The sequence below is a fragment of the Eleutherodactylus coqui genome, chromosome 5 (genome assembly GCF_035609145.1).
Source record: "Eleutherodactylus coqui strain aEleCoq1 chromosome 5, aEleCoq1.hap1, whole genome shotgun sequence".
NCBI lineage: Eukaryota > Metazoa > Chordata > Amphibia > Anura > Eleutherodactylidae > Eleutherodactylus > Eleutherodactylus coqui.
The window spans coordinates 31,245,536-31,266,079 of NC_089841.1; the positions used below are offsets into that span (position 1 = coordinate 31,245,536).

The 20,544-nt window shown below is 47.1% G+C and overlaps 1 protein-coding gene across 3 annotated transcripts in view; it reads right to left on the reverse strand.

The window, feature by feature from the left end:
- Window positions 1-946: 946 nt before the first annotated feature.
- LOC136629112 (zinc finger protein 250-like) overlaps window positions 947-20,544 on the reverse strand; it is a 74,955-nt gene continuing 55,357 nt past the window's right edge. For all 3 annotated transcript variants that reach the window (XM_066605245.1, XM_066605247.1, XM_066605246.1), the window contains 14 exons: window positions 17,350-17,452; window positions 17,048-17,139; window positions 16,891-16,966; window positions 16,699-16,796; window positions 16,538-16,613; window positions 16,345-16,442; window positions 16,185-16,260; window positions 15,992-16,089; window positions 15,832-15,907; window positions 15,640-15,737; window positions 15,479-15,554; window positions 15,286-15,383; window positions 7,663-7,765; window positions 947-3,456 (listed from right to left, as the gene is read on the reverse strand). In XM_066605245.1, the coding sequence (XP_066461342.1) occupies window positions 2,360-3,456; window positions 7,663-7,765; window positions 15,286-15,383; window positions 15,479-15,554; window positions 15,640-15,737; window positions 15,832-15,907; window positions 15,992-16,089; window positions 16,185-16,260; window positions 16,345-16,442; window positions 16,538-16,613; window positions 16,699-16,796; window positions 16,891-16,966; window positions 17,048-17,139; window positions 17,350-17,452 (2,265 nt within the window). In that variant the 3' untranslated portion in view covers window positions 947-2,359. The remainder of the gene's footprint in view (window positions 3,457-7,662; window positions 7,766-15,285; window positions 15,384-15,478; window positions 15,555-15,639; window positions 15,738-15,831; window positions 15,908-15,991; window positions 16,090-16,184; window positions 16,261-16,344; window positions 16,443-16,537; window positions 16,614-16,698; window positions 16,797-16,890; window positions 16,967-17,047; window positions 17,140-17,349; window positions 17,453-20,544) is intronic.

Here is a 20,544-nt window from a genome sequence, read left to right on the forward strand (position 1 = left end):
GAGCAGGAGGGTTAACAGGTCGCGGCTCCGGTCGGGACCTTGCGGGAGGTATTCCTTGCGGAGGTAGGTGCTGGGGGCTCGCGGCTTTCGAGTCAGGTCCGGGTCGGCTGCCACGGGGCGCCGCAGGCAAGCGGCAGCCGAGGGTTTTGCGGTGGCAGAGTGTGGGGTGCCGCAGGCAAGCGGCGGCTGGAGGTCTTGAGGCGACCGGAGCGGCAGGCGGACCGCAACCCCTGCTCAGGTCCTGCAGTGGTGGCACGACTCCAGTGGCGAGGATTTGGAGGGTCCCTCTCCGTTCGGGCCACAACCGAGCACGGGTCGCCGCCCGGCAGAAGATGCGGACCAGCAAGCCACAGGTCTCGAAAGGGGGATTTTTGCCGGGTAAGGGAGGACGGGGCACGCAGACCTCGGTTCAGCCTGCAGGCAGGTGGGTCAGACGAGTTGGCGCCAGATGGAGAGCGGGAGGCGAGCAGGGCGTTGGCGCCAGATGGAGAGCGGGAGGGGAGCAGGGCGTTGGCGCCGCATCTCCCCTGCCTCGGCCCGCGGTCCCTCTGTGGGTGTCAGGAGGCCGTTATTGGTCCCAGCTGCGGTTCAGTTCTTTCCTCAGGATCTAAAGGTCCTTTAGCGGTGTTATGGGCATCAGGAGTCAGGTAAGGCCAGGATTTTATACGGATTCTAGACTTTCCCCTGGGGAGCTCTCCTCACATGCGACTCTCCATGTTGGTCGCTGGCCAGGCCCCCGTGGTTCTGTAATTTTTGTATTGTCTTTCTGTATTCGCCCTGTCTATGTAAGCGCTGCGGAATATGTTGGCGCTATATAAATAAAGATTATTATTACATATACATATACACACATATATACATACATACACACACACATACAAATGTGCACACATGAAAAAGACACAGACATAGCAAGACTAATTTGCACTTAAAACAATACCAAAGATGAGCAAAGAAGTAAATACTTTAATGGTCCATTTGTTAAGGAATGTGACAGTTTTATGATCTCTAAATTGGAGTCATTTTTCACTGAAGCAAGAATAGTCCGAATAATATCTGTACAACCTTTTCACAGGTTTGGACAATAAAATGTCGTAGAATTCCTTTGCGGAATCACGGCTTACTCAATTTGGAATGTTTACAGCCCTCCATATTAATTCTGAATTGATAATGCGCATAAGAAGTTTTTCACACTGACACGAGGTTCAGCATGCATAGCTTCCTCAATTCTAACTTTAATGATCGGTGTGTAGCCTATTTTAAGAGTTTAACAAATCCGCCCATCTGGGCAGGTCAAAGATTACATAGATACAACGTATTGTTTAATTATTGGATAAGCATCTTGCAATTCTTCCATCCTCCGGTCATCTGTGATTGGCCATCAGGTGGTGGATGAAATGAGTGGGTTGTCTTGGAGCCACGTGGGGTTCCTTCGATATGATTGGATGTTACATCATGAACTATAAATTGCACAAACCTCCCATGTTATTTGCATACGTTTCCAGTAAAATTGCTTGGGTAATTTCTGCGGTTGTCCATGTCTGGGTTACTGTCCTCCAAAATTGCAAACAGATGGAAAATGTAACGTGTTTATACTATATATTATCTTGTCAGCGTTTTGAGAACAGAAGTTTCATGTTGGCTTCCCCATGTCAGCAGAGTTATGAGAAAACAGATACTTCATTGCCTAATAGTATTGTGTAATTGTAAGAATATTGTATTTATAGCAAGCCAGAAAGCAAATATGTGTATAGAATGTTAAATTGACAACTGTCTACTGCCAAGGCCCACCGATCCAAAATATAGAAATACTGGACTTCCACCACAAAAACATCAATTTTAATAGTTCATTAAAATTTAAAATAAGGACTCACAGACACATCTGACAGCCGAAATGATATGATATTTCTCACCTATTTTCATGGGAACAATGATGGGAACTAAGTGGACTGATAATCCCGTCCGCCTCAACAATTTATATATATTTTGTGATACAATCGGCGTATATCGATGTTACTACTTGTTTCACCGTGAAGAATTGTACAGTTGTATTGGGTGTTGCTGCACGCAGTTGGAGATCAGGCGACCGACCAATCTAGTACCTTCCTGAGGCAAGAAGGTAGGTACTAGATTGGTAACTTTGAAAAAGGAATATGTGAATACATACCTGTAAATATTCTTTGTACACGGGGATATAAAAGGTGGGTTATCTGGATTCTATCGGTTTCTGGATAGATATTTATAGGTAATTACATATATTTCCTATTCATTACTTAGTGCTCTAAATTCCTCCAGTTTTCTTGTGTATGACATGTAACTTTACTTTTTAAATTCTTTTGTACGATTTTACAAAACAGGTTTAAAAAAATGGCTTCTCTCCCGTGTGAACTTTTTGATGTTGCAGTAATTGTGACTTGCGGGTATAACATTTCCCACATTCTGAACAAGAAAACGGCTTCTCTCCTGTGTGAACAATTTGATGTTGCAGTAAATATTTTTTTTGAGCAAAACATTTCCCACATTCTGAACAAGAAAACGGCATCTCTCCTGTGTGAGCTTTTTGATGTCGCAGTAAATGCGATTTCTCATCAAAACATTTCCCACATTCTGCACATGAAAACTGTCCTGTGTGACTCCTCTGATGTCTAACAAGGCCTGATTTCTCAGTAAAACATTTTCCACATTCTGCACATGAAAATGGTTTCTCTTCTGTGTGTGTTTGCTGATGTGTAACAAGCTCTGACTTAAAGATAAAACACTTCTCACATTTCGAACATGAAAACAGATTTTCCCGTGTGTGAAATTTTTGATGTCTAATAAGTTGTGATTTCAGACTAAAACATTTCCCACATTCTGAACAAAAAAATGGCTGCTCTCCTGTGTGAATTATCTGATGCTGAACCAGGTTTCCTTTCTGTGCAAAACATTTCCCACATTCTGAACAAGAAAATGGCTTCTCCCCTGTGTGATATCTCTGATGTTTAACAAGGACTGATTTGCTAGTAAAATATTTCCCACATTCTGAACATAAAAATGGCTTCTCTCCTGTGTGACTTTGCTGATGACTAACAAGATGTGCTTTCTGTATAAAACACTTCCCACATTCTAAACATATAAACGGCTTCTCCCCAGTGTGAACTTTCTGATGGTTAACAAGATTTGATTTGCTAGTAAAATATTTCCCACATTCTGAACATAAAAATGGCTTCTCTCCTGTGTGAATTTGCTGATGACTAACAAGATGTGCTTTCTGTATAAAACACTTCCCACATTCTAAACATATAAACGGCTTCTCCCCAGTGTGAACTTTCTGATGGTTAACAAGATTTGATTTGCTAGTAAAATATTTCCCACATTCTGAACATGAATGAAGCTTCTTCTCTTGAGTGATTCCACAATCCTTTGTTCTACAATCTGCAGATGCTAGATGTCCCACTGAGTTTCTGGTACCAGCATCTGCCAAAAATAAAGTGGATTATTCTTTATAACTTTGAATCTTAATAACTATACTGATATTTTATAACATTTCTATACAAATAACAAGTCATGAAGCAAAATGTAATCATTACCTAAGGGTACTTTTACACAGGCTGACAGTCACTAGAGTAATCATTCAAATGAGCCATTACAGACGACTGTCTGCCCATGTAAACACGGGTCCTGACAGAGCAGGTGAGTGAGAATCGCTCACTTGTTGATGTCGCTTAGCTTGAACCTCACTTAAAAAACAAGCAATCGTCAGTAAAGAAAACATTACAATAAACTACATATGTGATTTGGAACGTACAAGTAACTAATTCTGGTTTCCATCAAGAACAGAGGAGGTCCTGTGGGATTTGAAAATGGTCATGAAAAGTAATTTGCAGCAGAGACCTCCATAAGCCCCATTTTTCTGTCCCTGGTGGATCTCCAAGCCCAAACTACAAGAATACTATATTCCATACAGATGGAGTTCAGCCATTTCTACACCAAAATTAGCTTCTATTTTTTCATAAAGAACTCATATAAAATCTCCCATGAAGCCGGATGTCAGTAACACACGTGTAATGCAAATATAGAACTGCTCATCTATAAAACAGCTTAGTACATACAATAATTCTATATGTTGTCACATCAGACCAGGGCTAGTCCAGGGGTATGGAGGCTTGTGCCACCCTGGCTGAGTGCTCTGCAAAGCTTTATGGCCACCTAGTTTGCCTCACTCTTAAAGGTACAGCAGCTCCTGCCACTACTAGTGCTGGCAGTCTTACTCACGGTACGGTCATGTCCCGCTCTGTGACAGTGACCTCACTCCTCCTTCACTGGCTACAATATTCACTGTAGACTTAGTGACCATGCTGACGGAAAAAAGCAAGGTAATGCTGTGAGCCTGCGGGACAGCATACACAATGGAGGTTGATGGGGGCCATTGAGGATGATGGGGGCTGTTTGGGGGACAGCAAAGGATGATGGATCTGCTCAAAGATGGACATGAAGGATATGAAATGATATCTTTTCGCTTTTAAAGTGTGCTCTGGGTCCCACAGTACTCTAGTTACGTCACTGATTGGGGGCACATGGGTACATTACCAACTGGGGCCACAGCAGGGGGCACTATTACATAAAGTGAGACCACAATGGGGGGGGGGGCACTATTACTTGGTGGGACCACAGTGGGCATATTATTGGGGAAAACGGGGGCACTGAAAAGTTCACTAGTAGTTGCAGTAGGTTACATAGTAACTTACTATGTTAGGCTGAATGAAGACAATGTCCATCTAGTTCAGCCTGTTTCAACCTCCTTGTTGATCTAGAGGAAGACAAAAAAAAAAAAACAAGAGGCAGAAGCTAATTAGCCCTTTCGGGGAAAAAATTCCTTCCCGACTCCCTAATGGCAGTCAGACTAATCCCTGGATCAACCTCTAACAGTTCCTACCTGTCTGTAAGACCTGGATCAACAACCCGTTGGTCACCTAATGTTTATATCCTGTAATATCCTTCCGCTCTCCGTTGATGGGGAGAGTTATTTATCCCAGTGGGGAAGTTTGGAGGACATTCTGAGTTTTGTTCTGGGGCCCCATGGGTACTTTGTACGCCCCTGCTTCTACTCGTAGCCTGCTCACGTCATAGTTCCCTGTCATGTTGACAGTTCTGGACAGTAGATCTGCAGTTGGGCTGGGACATCTGTGAAATGTGCCCTTAATGCGCTCATCTAAAACGGGTCACATAAGGAGAAAATACAGTTTCTGTATACAGCACAGAGATTGGCTCTGGTCCTCTATTTAAGTACTGAGCTTGGGTCTGGTATTGCATCTATGTAAGGAGTTAGCTTATGATGCTGCATTTTTTACATGAACCTGGCTCTCGTACTGCAGCTGAGCACATCATTAAGCTTGATTCTGGTACTGTAATTATGTTATGACCTTAATACTGATGCTGTATTTATGCGGTAAGAAAGACTCTGCTGCTCTATTTATGGATGAAGGTTGGTTCTGGGGCTGTATCTCCTGGTAAATAGATAAAACAAATATGAAAGTACACGTTGTGGCCGGCCACACACAACCAGATCATAGTCACCGACTGCGGCCAGTGGCCATGCAATTATGCCAGTATTTTGTGTGGCCAACTGGCCGTTTCCATCCTTAGGGTGCGCTTCCACATGGCAGATTTTGGTGCAGGTCCATATCGAAATCTGCACCATAATCCACACTATATGGTGTGGATTTTGACACAGATCTGCAGCGGATTTTACCTTTTCAATTAAAGGAGTGAAGTTTGATGCAGATCCGCATCAAAATACTCACCAGTGGTGCAGACTGAAACATGGAATTTGACGCAAATTTGTTGCCAATTTTCCTCGGCAGAAAACCCACTATGTGTGAACGCACCCTTATGTCGGGCCGCTACTCACGGGCCTGTGATATATTCCTGCCCCGAGGATAAAATCTGCCAACCAGCCCCTGACCATTACACAGAGATGCCATGAGATATATTAGGCTTCCATATAATGAGAGTCCCAGAGGACGAGTGGAGGATGGTGTCTGTGTCTTTAGTAGGAGGTGCCGAGCAGAATGGCCAGGGGGAAGCAGAGTAACCTGTCATTGACCACTGGGGGGCTCCTTAAAGGGATCCAACCCCCCGAGATACAGCAGAGTGCTGGCGATCACTGACTTGGCTCAGGACATATTGATATCTTTATTGACAGGCAGGCAGCAGCCAGCGGTCAGCGGGGGCCTCTGTAACCATTTATCCTGCCCTGATGGCGGTCCGGCCATTAGAATATTCCCGATTCTGAACAAACTCTTTGGAGCCGTTAGAAAACACATCTGTAAGCCGTTACTTTATCTCCAACCCCCTTATAATCGGCTCAGACGTTATATTAGGATGGAACTACTCGGAATCTGTTTCCCAATTGTGCCCATTTATGGCAACTGGAAGAGTATTACGGTGAGATCACACACTGCGGAATTGTATAATCTACAGTACAATGTAAGGGAGTGGGATTCTAAGAAACCGCATTCACTCACAGCTGAGAGATAAGATGTGACACCTGAAATATGATTTATCTGGTCGGCCATATTCAGATGGCTGAGTGTGAGTTGTGTCCGAGAACTCGCATTGGACATCACATGGACACATACGGACTGTGTGCTGCCCCATGCTGGCAGGCAGTAGACATTGCATGTCCGATTCTGGTCCGTGACTCAAACCAGAATAGGACATGCTGTGAACCACATAAAAACATGTTAATGTTAATACCCCAATTGGCTATAAAGAGTATCATTGCAGTCTATGTAATACATGGACAGCACTCAGATGGGAAATAGTGTCTGTCTGAATGGGATCTTCATGATGATCAGCACCTCGGTGTCTTCCTGCCAAGTCTCTGGTGAGCGACATCCCTGACACTGATAGCACTAGACTTACATCCTCTAAAGAATCCTCTGTTCTTTGGGTCTATGTCTGCACATTCTGGATTCTGTTATCGGGGTCTTTGTCTCCATCTTCGGTATTGTGTTAGCACACAGCAGCTTGACATCAGTCTAGTAGGAATTAATGGTTTCTCAAAACCCTTTTACATGTCCTGATCATCAGGCACGAACATTTGTACATCTGATCGTCAGGTTATGAAAAAGTAACAGCCCTGAGCGGACATACTAGTGACACTCGCTTATCACCTGATCGATGATTTTCAGCTTTACATCTCTCCATATTACCGAGGAGATGACCAGCCGGCCTATGTGCATCAGCCATCATACTAAAGATCATTCGTTCCCATAGCAGCGATTCTTGGTCCATGTAAAACAAAAAGTAAACCAGCAGTGACTGACCTGCCTACCGATCAGCGCTGGTTACATCAGATCAAGAGTTGGTCAGTGTAAAAGGACCCTTAGTACCGGAGCTGGAAGACCATTTCTCCCTCATCAGTACGGACATCATATAATGAATAGTAGTTCTCGCTCACATAGGGGTGTTTCAGGTCCGTGCCGTAAATGTCCATCATGTGATATCACCTATAACGGTATCCCTTGTCATCCATATTTAGTTTGCACTTTGGCTGAATGGGGGAATATACAGCAGAAACTGACAGATCCCAGAGCTTATAAATCTACATAACTATCAGCAGCCGCTGACCGAGGAGAATCTGTGACTCCTCTGCTGTATTTAGTGGTTACTACTCACCTGGGCGGTTACCTGTAGGATTCTCCTTTTTACACCGCTGATCGCCCCTCACATTTGTCTCTGTAGTATTAATATCGGTCAGATCTTCATCTGGATACAAAAGCTGTGAGACAAATATTGTAAAAGTCAGCAGACGGTTGGAGAAGTCGTGTGGAAGGTTTTACATGACCAGAAAAGATCTTTAATCAGCTTGACGACCAAAAATTACCTGACAGGAGTAATTATCAGTCATGTCAACATAGGTGCGCTTTTTAGGCTACAATTGCTCCTTAAAGGGATTCTGTCACCGGTCATGAAGTTTGGCTTGGAGTTGAGCTCGGAGTCACGGAGGGGGCCATGCTGGCTTCTCCCTCCCACATCCTGCAGACTGACAGCTCTCTCCCCTTCTGTGTATAGGAAGAGAGCCGTCACTCTGTATGCTGCAGGCGGGGTAAAGCCAGCACGGCCCCCTCCGTGACTCAGAGCTCAACTCCAAGCCAAACTGCATGAAGCTGGGGACAGAATCCCTTTAAATGTTTGTATTGTGTAGCTGTGGTTGATTCCACATGACCATAATGTGCTTCACACTGCTGCATTATATAAAGGTCGTCCCTTTACAACAAAGTGACCGCAGGATAACAAACGCTTGTTTTCAGGATTAAATGTGTTTGTCTCCAGGATTATCTGACAGGGGGATTTCTGATTTATGGTTTTCCTTAACTGTATTATGATTAGAGATGAGCGAACGTACTCGTCCGAGCTTGATACTCGTTCGAGTATTAGCGTGTTCGAGATGCTCGTTACTCGTGACGAGTACCACGCGATGTTCGAGTTACTTTCACTTTCATCTCTGAGACGTTAGCGCGCTTTTCTGGCCAATAGAAAGACAGGGAAGGCATTACAACTTCCCCCTGCGACGTTCAAGCCCTATACCACCCCCCTGCAGTGAGTGGCTGGCGAGATCAGGTGTCACCCGAGTATAAAAATCGGCCCCTCCCGCGGCTCGCCACAGATTTGTTCTGACATAGAGGAGGGAAAGTGCTATCTTGGTGGAGCTGCTATAGGGAGAGTGTTAGGAGTATTTTTGGCTTCAAGAACCCCAACGGTCCTTCTTAAGGGCCACATCTAACCGTGTGCAGTACTGTGGAGGCTGCTTTTTGCAGTGTTGCACTTTTTTTTTTTTTTGTATATCGGCCGTGCAGAGCATTGCGCCCTGCAGTAATTATACATACTCCAGGGCCAGTAGTGGTGGTGAGGCAGGGACAGAAGACATATATTGTGAGGCAGGGACAGAAGACATATATTTATTGAATATAGGCAGTGGGCCTTTCCAAAAACATTTGGGGAAAAAAATCTATTTGGGCTGCCTGTGACTGTCCTCAGTGTTCTGGGTCTGTGCTGGGTGTAGTTGTCCTCCTAATTCATACGCAGCCAGCTAAGTGTTACAGCAGGCTTGCGCAAAATTATTTCCTGGCGTTCCGTAAGCGAAGTCAGCCTCCAACCACAGGCCAATAAGCGGCACATTTAATTACAGCGTTCTGTTTCTGCACTACTGGTAATACACCATGCTGAGGGGTAGGGGTAGGCCTAGAGGACGTGGATGCGGAGGCCCAAGTCAGGGTGTGGGCACAGGCCAAGCTCCTGATCCAGGTGTATCGCAGCCGACTGCTGCGGGATTAGGAGAGAGGCACGTTTCTGGCGTGCCCACATTCATCTCACAATTAATGGGTCCACGCGGTAGACCTTTATTAGAAAATGAGCAGTGTGAGCAGGTCCTGTCGTGGATAGCAGAAAGTGCATCCAGCAATCTATCGTCCACCCAGAGTTCTGCGCCGTCCACTGCTGCAACTCTGAATCCTCTGGCTGCTGCTCCTCCTTCCTCCCAGCCTCCTAACTCCATTACAATGACACATTCTGAGGAGCAGGCAGACTCCCAGGAACTGTTCCCGGGCCCCTGCCCAGAATGGGCAGCAAGGGTTCAGAATCCTCTCCCACTGGAGGAGTTTGTCGTGACCGATGCCCAACCTTTGGAAAGTTCCCGGGGTCCGGGGGATGAGGCTGGGGACTTCCGGCAACTGTCTCAAGACGTTTCAGTGGGTGAGGAGGACGATGACGATGAGACACAGTTGTCTATCAGTGAGGTAGTAGTAAGAGCAGTAAGTCCGAGGGAGGAGCGCACAGAGGATTCGGAGGAAGAGCAGCAGGACGATGAGGTGACTAACCCCACCTGGTTTGCTACGCCTACTGAGGACAGGTCTTCAGAGGGGGAGGCAAGGGCAGCAGCAGGGCAGGTTGCAAGAGGCAGTGCGGTGGCCAGGGGTAGAGGCAGGGCCAGACCGAATAATCCACCAACTGTTTCCCAAAGCGCCCCCTCGCGCCATGCCACCCTGCAGAGGCCGAGGTGCTCAAAGGTCTGGCAGTTTTTCACTGAGAGTGCAGACGACCGACGAACAGTGGTGTGCAACCTTTGTCGCGCCAAGATCAGCCGGGGAGGCACCACCACCAGCCTCACCACCACCAGCATGCGCAGACATTTGATGGCCAAGCACCCCACAAGGTGGGACGAAGGCCGTTCACCACCTCCGGTTTGCACCGCTGCCTCTCCCCCTGTGCCCCAACCTGCCACTGAGATCCAACCCCCCTCTCAGGGCACAGGCACTACCGTCTCCTGGCCTGCACCCACACCCTCACCTTCACTGTCCTCGGCCCCATCCACCAATATCTGTCAGCGCACCGTCCAGCCGTCGCTAGCGCAAGTGTTGGAGCGCAAGCGCAAGTACGCCGTCACGCACCCGCACGCTCAAGCGTTAAACGTGCACATAGCCAAATTTATCAGCCTGGAGATGCTGCCGTATAGGGTTGTGGAAACGGAGTCTTTCAAAAGTATGATGGCGGCGGCCCCGCGTTACTCAGTTCCCAATCGCCACTACTTTTCCCGATGTGCTGTCCCAGCCCTGCATGACCACGTCTCCCGCAACATTGTACGCGCCCTCACCAACGCGGTTACTGGCAAGATCCACTTAACAACGGACACGTGGACAAGCACAGGCGGGCAGGGCCACTATATCTCCCCGACGGCACATTGGGTGAATTTAGTGGAGGCTGGGACAGAGTCAGAGCCTGGGACCGCTCACCTCCTACCCACCCCCAGAATTGCGGGCCCCAGCTCGGTGCTGGTATCTGCGGCGGTGTATGCTTCTTCCACTAAACCACCCTCCTCCTCCTCGTCCTCCTCCTACGCAACCTCTGTCTCGCAATCAAGATGTGTCAGCAGCAGCACGTCGCCAGCAGTAGGTGTCGCGCGGCACGGCAGCACAGCGGTGGGCAAGCGTCAGCAGGCCGTGCTGAAACTACTCAGCTTAGGAGATAAGAGGCACACGGCCCACGAACTGCTGCAGGGTCTGACAGAGCAGACCAACCGCTGGCTTGCGCCGCTGAGCCTCCAACCGGGCATGGTCGTGTGTGACAACGGGCGTAAGATGGTGGCGGCTCTGCAGCTCGGCAGCCTCACGCACGTGCCATGCCTGGCCCACGTCTTTAATTTGGTGGTTCAGCGCTTTCTGAAAAGCTAGTCCTAGTGAGGACAGCCATGTGTTGCGTACAGGTACCCTGGCACACATGGCTGACTTCATGTTAGGATGCCTTTCTCGTGACCCTCGCGTTACACGCATTCTGGCCACTACGGATTACTGGGTGTACACACTGCTCGACCAACGCTATAAGGAGAACCTGCCCACTCTCATACCCAAAGAGGAAAGGGGTTCGAGAGTGATGCTATACCACAGGACCCTGGCGGACAAACTGATGGTAAAATTCCCATCCGACAGCGCTAGTGGCCGAAGGCGCAGTTCCGAGGGCCAGGTAGCAGGGGAGGCGCAGAGATCAGGCAGCATGTACAGCACAGGCAGGGGAACACTCTCTAAGGCCTTTGACAGCTTTCTGGCTCCCCAGCAAGACTGTGTCACCGCTCCCCAGTCAAGGCTGAGTCGGCGGGAGCACTGTAAAAGGATGGTGAGGGAGTACGTAGCCGATCGCACGACCGTCCTCCGTGACGTCTCTGCCCCCTACAACTACTGGGTGTCGAAGCTGGACACGTGGCCTGAACTCGCGCTGTATGCCCTGGAGGTGCTTGCTTGCCCTGCGGCTAGCGTCTTGTCAGAGAGGGTGTTTAGTGCGGCTGGGGGAATCATCACAGATAAGCGTACCCGCCTGTCAACCGACAGTGCCGACAGGCTTACACTCATCAAGATGAACAAAGCCTGGATTTCCCCAGACTTCTCTTCTCCACCAGCGGACAGCAGCGATACCTAAACAATACGTAGGCAGCACCCGCGGATGGAAGCATTGTTCTCTATCACCATCAAAAACGTGGACCTTTTAGCTTCATCAATCTGTGTCTAATATTCCTCCTCCTCCTCCTGCTCCTCCTCCTGAAACCTGACGTAATCACGCCGAACGGGCAATTTTTCTTAGGCCCACAAGGCTCAGTCATATAATTTTGGTAAACAATTTTTATACGTTTCAATGCTCATTAAAGCATTGAAACGTGGCCGAAGCCCACCTGCATTTAATCGGACGTTACCTCAGCTGTGATGGGCACTGCAATGGGATACATTTATGTACAGCCGGTGGGTTCCAGGGAGCCACCCATGCTGTGGGTGCACACGGAATTCCCATTGCGGAGTTGTACCTGCCTGTGACTATTTATAAAAAAATGCGGTCTGACTGGGGCATGCAGACACCTTGACAGAATGAATAGTGTGTGGCACATAGGTTCCCCATTGCTATGCCCACGTGTGCAGCTCCTGATGGAGGTGGCACAGGATTGGATTTCTCATTGCTTCTGTACAGCATTGTGGACTATCGCCCAGCCTCTTTTAAAGAGGGTCGCTGCCTAGCCGTGCCAACCCTCTGCAGTGTGTGCCTGCGGTTCCTCCTCATGGCAGACGCACTTATAAATAGACATGAGTGTGGCGTGGCATGAGGGCAGCTGAAGGCTGCGCAGGGACAGTTTGGTGTGCGCTGTGGACACTGGGTCGTGCAGGGGGGGGGGGGGGGGTTGGGCAGCATGTAACCCAGGAGAAGTGGCAGCGGAGTGTCATGCAGGCAGTGATTGTGCTTTGTTGGAGGTAGTGTGGTGCTTAGCTAAGGTATGCATTGCTAATGAGGGCTTTTCAGAAGTAAAAGTTGTTAGGAGGGGGGGGGCACTCTTGCTGGTATTGTGGCCTAATAGTGGGACCTGGGAACTTGAGATGCAGCCCAACATGTAGCCCCTCGCCTGCCCTATCCTTTGCTGTGTCGTTCCCATCACTTTCTTGAATTGCCCAGATTTTCACAAATGAAAACCTTAGCGAGCATCGGCGAAATACAAAAATGCTCGGGTCGCCCATTGACTTCAATGGGGTTCGTTACTCGAAACGAACCCTCGAGCATCGCGATAATTTCATCCCGAGTAACGAGCACCCAAGCATTTTGGTGCTCGCTCATCTCTAATTATGATCCCAGATTTACATCCAGATGTCTTGTTATCGGACAAGTACGGTAATAGAGTTATGTTTTTATATGGACACTGTTCCTAATATTAATTAAGACTCTCAGGTCTAACGGTTATGATTATCTGAATGGACAAGGAAAATACATGTTACCATTACAGACCAAACCGGAAACCACTGGGTGAGGCTTCTTCCACACGGTGCATAAATGGCGACGTTGTTTTTACGTTTTCATGCCCGCTCCGTATAAGCATCTAAAAGGGCATTTTTCCGCGATCCGGCCAGCGTTTTCTCGTCCATTCACACGACCGTGAGCGTCGTTTTCAGTGAAAAAATATGCTGCACCCCGAAAATCCCTCGCTCTGCCGAAATCCTCGGGATGCCTTCCAGTGCCTGTATAGAGGCACCTGGAAGCTTTTTGCAGTGTTGGACGCTGCAAAAATGCCCCCCCTCCCTTCACTTTCCCTGCTCCCGTAGGAGTCTATAGGACCAGCCAGCGTATATGGGCCAAAAGATAGTTCCAGAACTATCTTTTGGCTGAGTGTATATACACCGCCCGTGTATATGTTCTATATTTCACACTGCCGGCATATTTACATGCCGTGTATTTGCCTGTGTGATTGAGTGCATTAAAAATCAATGCCTCTCATGGGCGCGTATATATTACCGGGTGTAAAAACGCGCCATTTATGCGTTCGTGTAAAAGAAGCCCAACACTGAGATGGGGAAGGACTTGGGGACTTTAGTTGACTGAAACTTAACTGGAGCAACTAGTGTCAGGCAGCTGCTGCCGAGGCAAATAGAATCATTGGGGGTCATCAAAGAGATCTAGGGGCGCATGACAAGAGCATTGTTCTTCCTCTCAGAGGGTTGCTTTCCTCTGGATGAATATTGGGGTTAGTAGGCTGACCTGGATGGACGGGTGTCTTTTTTCAGCCTAACATACTATTTTACTCTGTAATTCTCTGACAACTAGTTGTAATTTGCAGCCAGATGTATTTGGTGTTGTTAGACTCTCTATTTTCGTGTAAGCGCTCATTAAAGTCCTTGTGCTTTTGGGTCTGTAGAGATGGACGTGTTGGAGTTCAGCTTTTAGTATGTATCTTACTGTATAAACGGGAACCCCAGTGCTGCTGCCACCAGATCTTGCTGCAGGTCTTTTGCAGCCACAAGGGCTTTTGACCAACTGTCTCCTCCAGTATCTAGTGGCGACTCTTTCTGCCATGTCTAGATAGTGTAGCCAGTGTTCCTGTAACTTTGAGCTTGCATCCAGCTATATCTCTAGGAACATTTGGTGCCTCTGATCTTTTGCACTCTTTTTTTTTTTTTTGCTTTTACAAGGCAATGTTTGTGTTTTACCTTTTTAGACCAGTCTCTTCACTTATCTGTATTTCTAACATGTAATCAAACATCACAGTCAGCAAAGCTCTTGCCAGTCCAGGTATCTGATGTGTTTTCTCTCAAGCACACCTGATGCAACTAATAAGCAACAACTGTTTTCTAAATGTGTGCTGTTGTGAGGGATTCTATTCAGGGGGTGAATAATTCGGAGATGGCAGCTAGGCTGGCCTCACACAGGCCTTTTTACTGCGATTAGTGCAGCATTTTCAGCACAAAGTAAAAGCGGGGCACAGCACGGTGATTGAAACTGCAGCGCTTTGCCCAACACTTGTGTGGCATCTTGTGGAGAAGTCAGAGGACCACTTGGTATTTTCGTTGTGTTGAGCCATTTACATTACTCTGGTTTAATTGCAAAAAAAAAACAAACCAAAAAAGTTTGTAAAGTTGGCTAATAAACCTAATCTGCTATGGGGATAGAATAATTTTGATTGCAACTCTATGAATATAGCAGCTGACTAAATGCCTCCTTCTGTACAGGACAATATTTTGTTAGCTTTAGCACCAGCTGATTGGAATCGTGCAGTTAGTCTGTGATTTACACTGCAGAACTTTACATTTGGTCCACCATAAATCTCAATAACCAATTGGTTTTCTAAACAGGTGGAAGTTCAGTAATATGATTCATGAAACCAGACACCATCTATAACCCCTACCTACAAAAGCCATCAATATGAAAACCAGCATAGACAAGTTTATAGATTGCAATGCAGCTTTCTATAAGAGGATATGAAGAAATCTCAGCTTCATCTACCTGATTGCTCTCTGGGACACTTGGCTTTTCTTCTGGACTGTTCTGGGAATATAGACGGCTGGGACAATCCTCTGGTGGGTTTCCTTCCATGAGTTCATCTGTAGAGAACACACAGTGACAGAATAGATTATCTGCATGTGATGAGCAGATGATGGGCTCTAGGTGGCCTTCAGTGAACCCCCTTCCTCCTTACACTGCTGATCAGCCCTTATATCCATCTCTTCTGCTTCATTTTTAACCTCAACCTTAATATCAATCAGATTTTCACACTAAACAAGAGAAAAAAAAATGTAAAATAATCCTTGGTTCCATCACTTTATAGTCAGATTCTGGTGAGACATCAGCGTCATCTACCTGCTGGTTCTCTGGGACACTTGGCTTTTCTTCTGGACTGTTCTGGGAATATAGACTGCTGGGACATTCCTCTGGTGGGTTTCTTTCCATGAGTCCATCTGTAGAGAACACACAGTGACAGAATAGATTATCAGCATGTGATGAGCAGATGATGGGCTCTAGGTGACCTTCAGTGACGTCTCCCCTCCTTACACTGCTGATCAGCCCTTATATCCATCTCTTCTGCTTCATCTTTAACCTCAACCTTAGTATCAATCAGATTTTCACACTAAACAAGAGAAAAAAAATGTAAAATAATCCTTGGTTCCATCACTTTATAGTCAGATTCTGGTGAGACATCAGCGTCATCTACCTGCTGGTTCTCTGGGACACTTGGCTTTTCTTCTGGACTGTTCTGGGAATATAGACTGCTGGGACATTCCTCTGGTGGGTTTCTTTCCATGAGTCCATCTGTAGAGAACACACAGTGACAGAATAGATTATCTGCATGTGATGAGCAGATGATGGGCTCTAGGTGGCCTTCAGTGAACCCCCTTCCTCCTTACACTGCTGATCAGCCCTTATATCCATCTCTTCTGCTTCATTTTTAACCTCAACCTTAATATCAATCAGATTTTCACACTAAACAAGAGAAAAAAAATGTAAAATAATCCTTGGTTCCATCACTTTATAGTCAGATTCTGGTGAGACATCAGCGTCATCTACCTGCTGGTTCTCTGGGACACTTGGCTTTTCTTCTGGACTGTTCTGGGAATATAGACTGCTGGGACATTCCTCTGGTGGGTTTCTTTCCATGAGTTCATCTGTAGAGAACACACAGTGACAGAATAGATTATCTGCATGTGATGAGCAGATGATGGGCTCTAGGTGGCCTTCAGTGAACCCCCTTCCTCCTTACACTGCTGATCAGCCCTTATATCCATCTCTTCTGCTTCATTTTTAACCTCAACCTTAATATCAATCAGATTTTCACACTAAACAAGAGAAAAAAAAAAGTTAAATAATCCTTGGTTCCATCACTTTATAGTCAGATTCTGGTGAGACATCAGCGTCATCTACCTGCTGGTTCTCTGGGACACTTGGCTTTTCTTCTGGACTGTTCTGGGAATATAGACTGCTGGGACATTCCTCTGGTGGGTTTCTTTCCATGAGTCCATCTGTAGAGAACACACAGTGACAGAATAGATTATCAGCATGTGATGAGCAGATGATGGGCTCTAGGTGACCTTCAGTGACGTCTCCCCTCCTTACACTGCTGATCAGCCCTTATATCCATCTCTTCTGCTTCATCTTTAACTTCAACCTTAATATCAATCAGATTTTCACACTAAACGAGAAAAAAAAGTTAAATAATCCTTGGTTCCATCACTTTATAGTCAGATTCTGGTGAGACATCAGCGTCATCTACCTGCTGGTTCTCTGGGACATTTTCCTCTCGGCAGTCCTGAGCATATGGATGGCTGGGACATCTCTCTGGTGGGTTTTCCCTACTGGATCCATCTATAGGAAATAACCAAAGCCTGAATACATTATGTGTGTGATGATAGGTGAATCTAGTTAACGGTCATATCTGCTTTCCTCTATAATCAAGAGAGGTCTCCTCTTCTTTGTAGTGTCCTCGAACAAATCCCAGTGTCCCTCTAAATACTCGCACTCTTCCATCGAGAAATAGTCAGCTCCCCTCTGCTGTATTTAGTGGTTACTACTCACCTGGGCGGTTACCTGTAGGAATCTCCTCTTTACACCGCTGATCGCCCCTCACATTTGTCTCTGTAGTATTAATTTTGGTCAGATCTTCATCCTGATACAAAAGCTGTGAGACAAATATTGTAAAAGTCAGCAGACGGTTGGAGAAGTCGTGTGGAAGGTTTTACATGACCAGAAAAGATCATTAATCATCATGACGACCAAAAATGACCTGACAGCAGTAGTTATCAGTCATGTCAAAGGGGATGCAGTTTTTAGGCTATAATTGCTCCTTAAAGAGTTTCTTTCACCAAATTCATGCAGTTTGGCTTGGAACTGAGCTCTGAGTCACAGAGGGGGCCGTGCTGGCGTTTCCCTCCCACATCATACAGACTGACAGCTGTCTCCTGTTTTTCTGTATAGGAATATAGCCATCACTCTGCATGCTGGGAGCGGCCGGCATGGCTCACCTCCACAATTGGAGCTTATCTGCAAGTCAAACTTCATGAACCTGGTCCAGGTATCAGTTCTCAGATTCTGAGTATCAGGATGCCAGGAGTTTGGGAGCGCGGCTCTGCAGCCTGAGATTGGCTGCAATGGTCACCTGACCTTCTGTGATGTCAGCTATGACAAAAGACGCCAGGACCACAGCGGAACTGCAGCGTTGGATCCCAGTCACAATGGAAGGGTAAGTACTGCTCAGTTTATTATTCTATCACATGCAGCCCTATTAAAGGGATGCTGTCCTGTAACTGGATAGCCCCTTTAATTGTTCAACTAATGTAAACATTCCCTTCACTTTCTAATTCTTCCTAGTTAGCTGTAAGTGATGAGAAGATCTAGATAAGGAATTCTATATTTCCTCACATTTTAACCATAAAATTTAGAGCTTACTCAACCTCACCATACTTATGTGAATTTATTTTATCACTACAACACCGCTCTCAAACATGTCCTAGATGAAGCGGCGCCTCCCCATGACCCGAATCACCCGATGTAGAACGCGGCAACCCTGGCTCACGTCTCAAACACGCTTCATCCTGCGGTGCTCTAGAAGTGCTGAACGGCTGTGGAGGAAGTCGCCAACGTCCGCAGACTTTCTCCACTACAAATTCATGCTCAGAACCTACAACCTCGCCCTCCACCACGCCAAACAAGTATACTTCACCTCTCTCGTCTCCTCTCTATCTCACAACCCTAAACAGTTCTTTGATAATTTTCACTCCTTTCTCAGCCCTAAACCGCAGCCCCCTGTGAAGGATCTCAGTGCTGTAGAGCTGGCTGCTTACTTCAAAAAGAAAATTGATGACATCCGTCAGGAAATAACTTCCCAATCGCAGACTAGCCCTGACCCTAGTCTTGCCAGCACTGCTCTAGCTCCTGCTCACTGTCTGTACTCAGACCAACGACAGAGGAAGAAGTGTCCAAATTGCTTTCCCTTTACTCGCCCCACCACCTAAGCTGCCGACCCTTTCCCCTCACACCTCCTCCGATCCCTTTCCCCAGTGGTCATCTCCCATCTCACCACTATATTCAATCATTCTCTGACCTCTGGCATCTTTCCCTCCTCTTTCAAACACACCATCATATCCCCACTGCTAAAGAAGCCGACTCTTGATGCGACTGATGCTGCCAACTACCGACCCATCTCTAACCTCCCCTTCATCTCCAAACTACTAGAATGCCTAGTTTACTCCCTCCTTGTAAGCAATCTATCAGAGAACGCTCTCCACTCGGCAGAAACTGCCCTTACAAGGGTATCCAACGACCTACTGACAGCCAAATCGAGGGGAGATTACTCCCTACTGATCCTCCTCGACCTTTTTGCAGTATTTGACACTGTTGACCACAAACTCCTCCTCAGTATGCTTCGCTCCATCGGCCTAAAGGATACTGCTCTCTCCTGGTTCTCCTCCTACCTGACCGCTCATTCAGCGTCTCCTTTGCTGGCTCTAGCTCTCCTCCTCTTCCCCTTGCTGTTGGGTCCCCCAGGGCTCGGTCCTCAGCCCCCTTTTCTTTGTCTACACAGCTCCTATTGGACAAGCCATCAGCAGATTTGGCCTCCAATACCACCTGTATGCTGACGACACCCAGCTCTACACTTCTTCCCGTGACACTAACACTATGTCCTCTCTCTACCTAAAACTAAACCTCTCTAAAACTGACATACTGGTATTTCCACCCTCCCCTAACCGACCTCATCCTGACATCTCCATCTCAGTGTGTGGCACCACCATAACTCCCAGACAGCATGCCCACTGCCTTGGGGTCATATTCAACTCCGATCTCTCATTTACCCCCTCCATCCAATCTCTGGCCCGAATATGTCAGCTGCACCTCAAGAACATCGCAAGAATCCGCTCTTTTCTCACCGTGGACACACTAAAACATTGCCCTCATCCACTCTTGGCTCAATTATTGCAACTCGTTGCTGATCGGCCTCCCCTGCACCAGACTCTACCCCCTCCAATATATCCTGAATGCAGCAGCCAGGCTCATCTTCCTGTCCAGCCGCTACTCGGACGCCTCTGCCCTGCACTGGTCACTGCACTGGCTGCCCGTTAAATACAGAATTCAATTTAAATTCACTACCTTCATCCACAAAGCCCTCCACAGCGCAGCGCCACCCTTTATCGCCTCCCTCATCTCAATCCATCACCCAGCCCGGACTCTCCGCTCTGCTAAGCAAAGTAGATTGCGCACACCTCTAATTCGAACTTCTCATTCCCACCTCCAAGACTTCTCTAGAGCAGCACCAGTCCTCTGGAACGCACTACCAAGAGCTACCCGGGCAATCCAGGACTCGAGAAACTTCAGTCGTGCTCTAAAAATGCACCTCTTCAAGGAGGCATACCGCATTCCCTAACCAAACTCCTCTGTATGCTGCCTGATAACATGCTCCCTGACCTACTGACTGCAATCCCTGCTAGCCATCATAAACTGTGCCCGCAGTCATACAGCTTCTGCTGTCACACGGCTAAATGTCTGACCATTGTCTATGCGTATAGCATCCCTCACTCTCCACCTCGCCATACCGCGCACATCTCCAGCCCCTTTACATTCTGTATCACCCCACTATTTGTAGTATGTAAGCTCGTTGGAGCAGGACCCTCACCTCTATTGTCTCCATCAACTGATTACTATGTAACCGTGGTTCTGTAATTTTTGTCCTTTTGTCTTTCTGTATTCCCCCTGTCTATGTAAGCGCTGCAGAATATG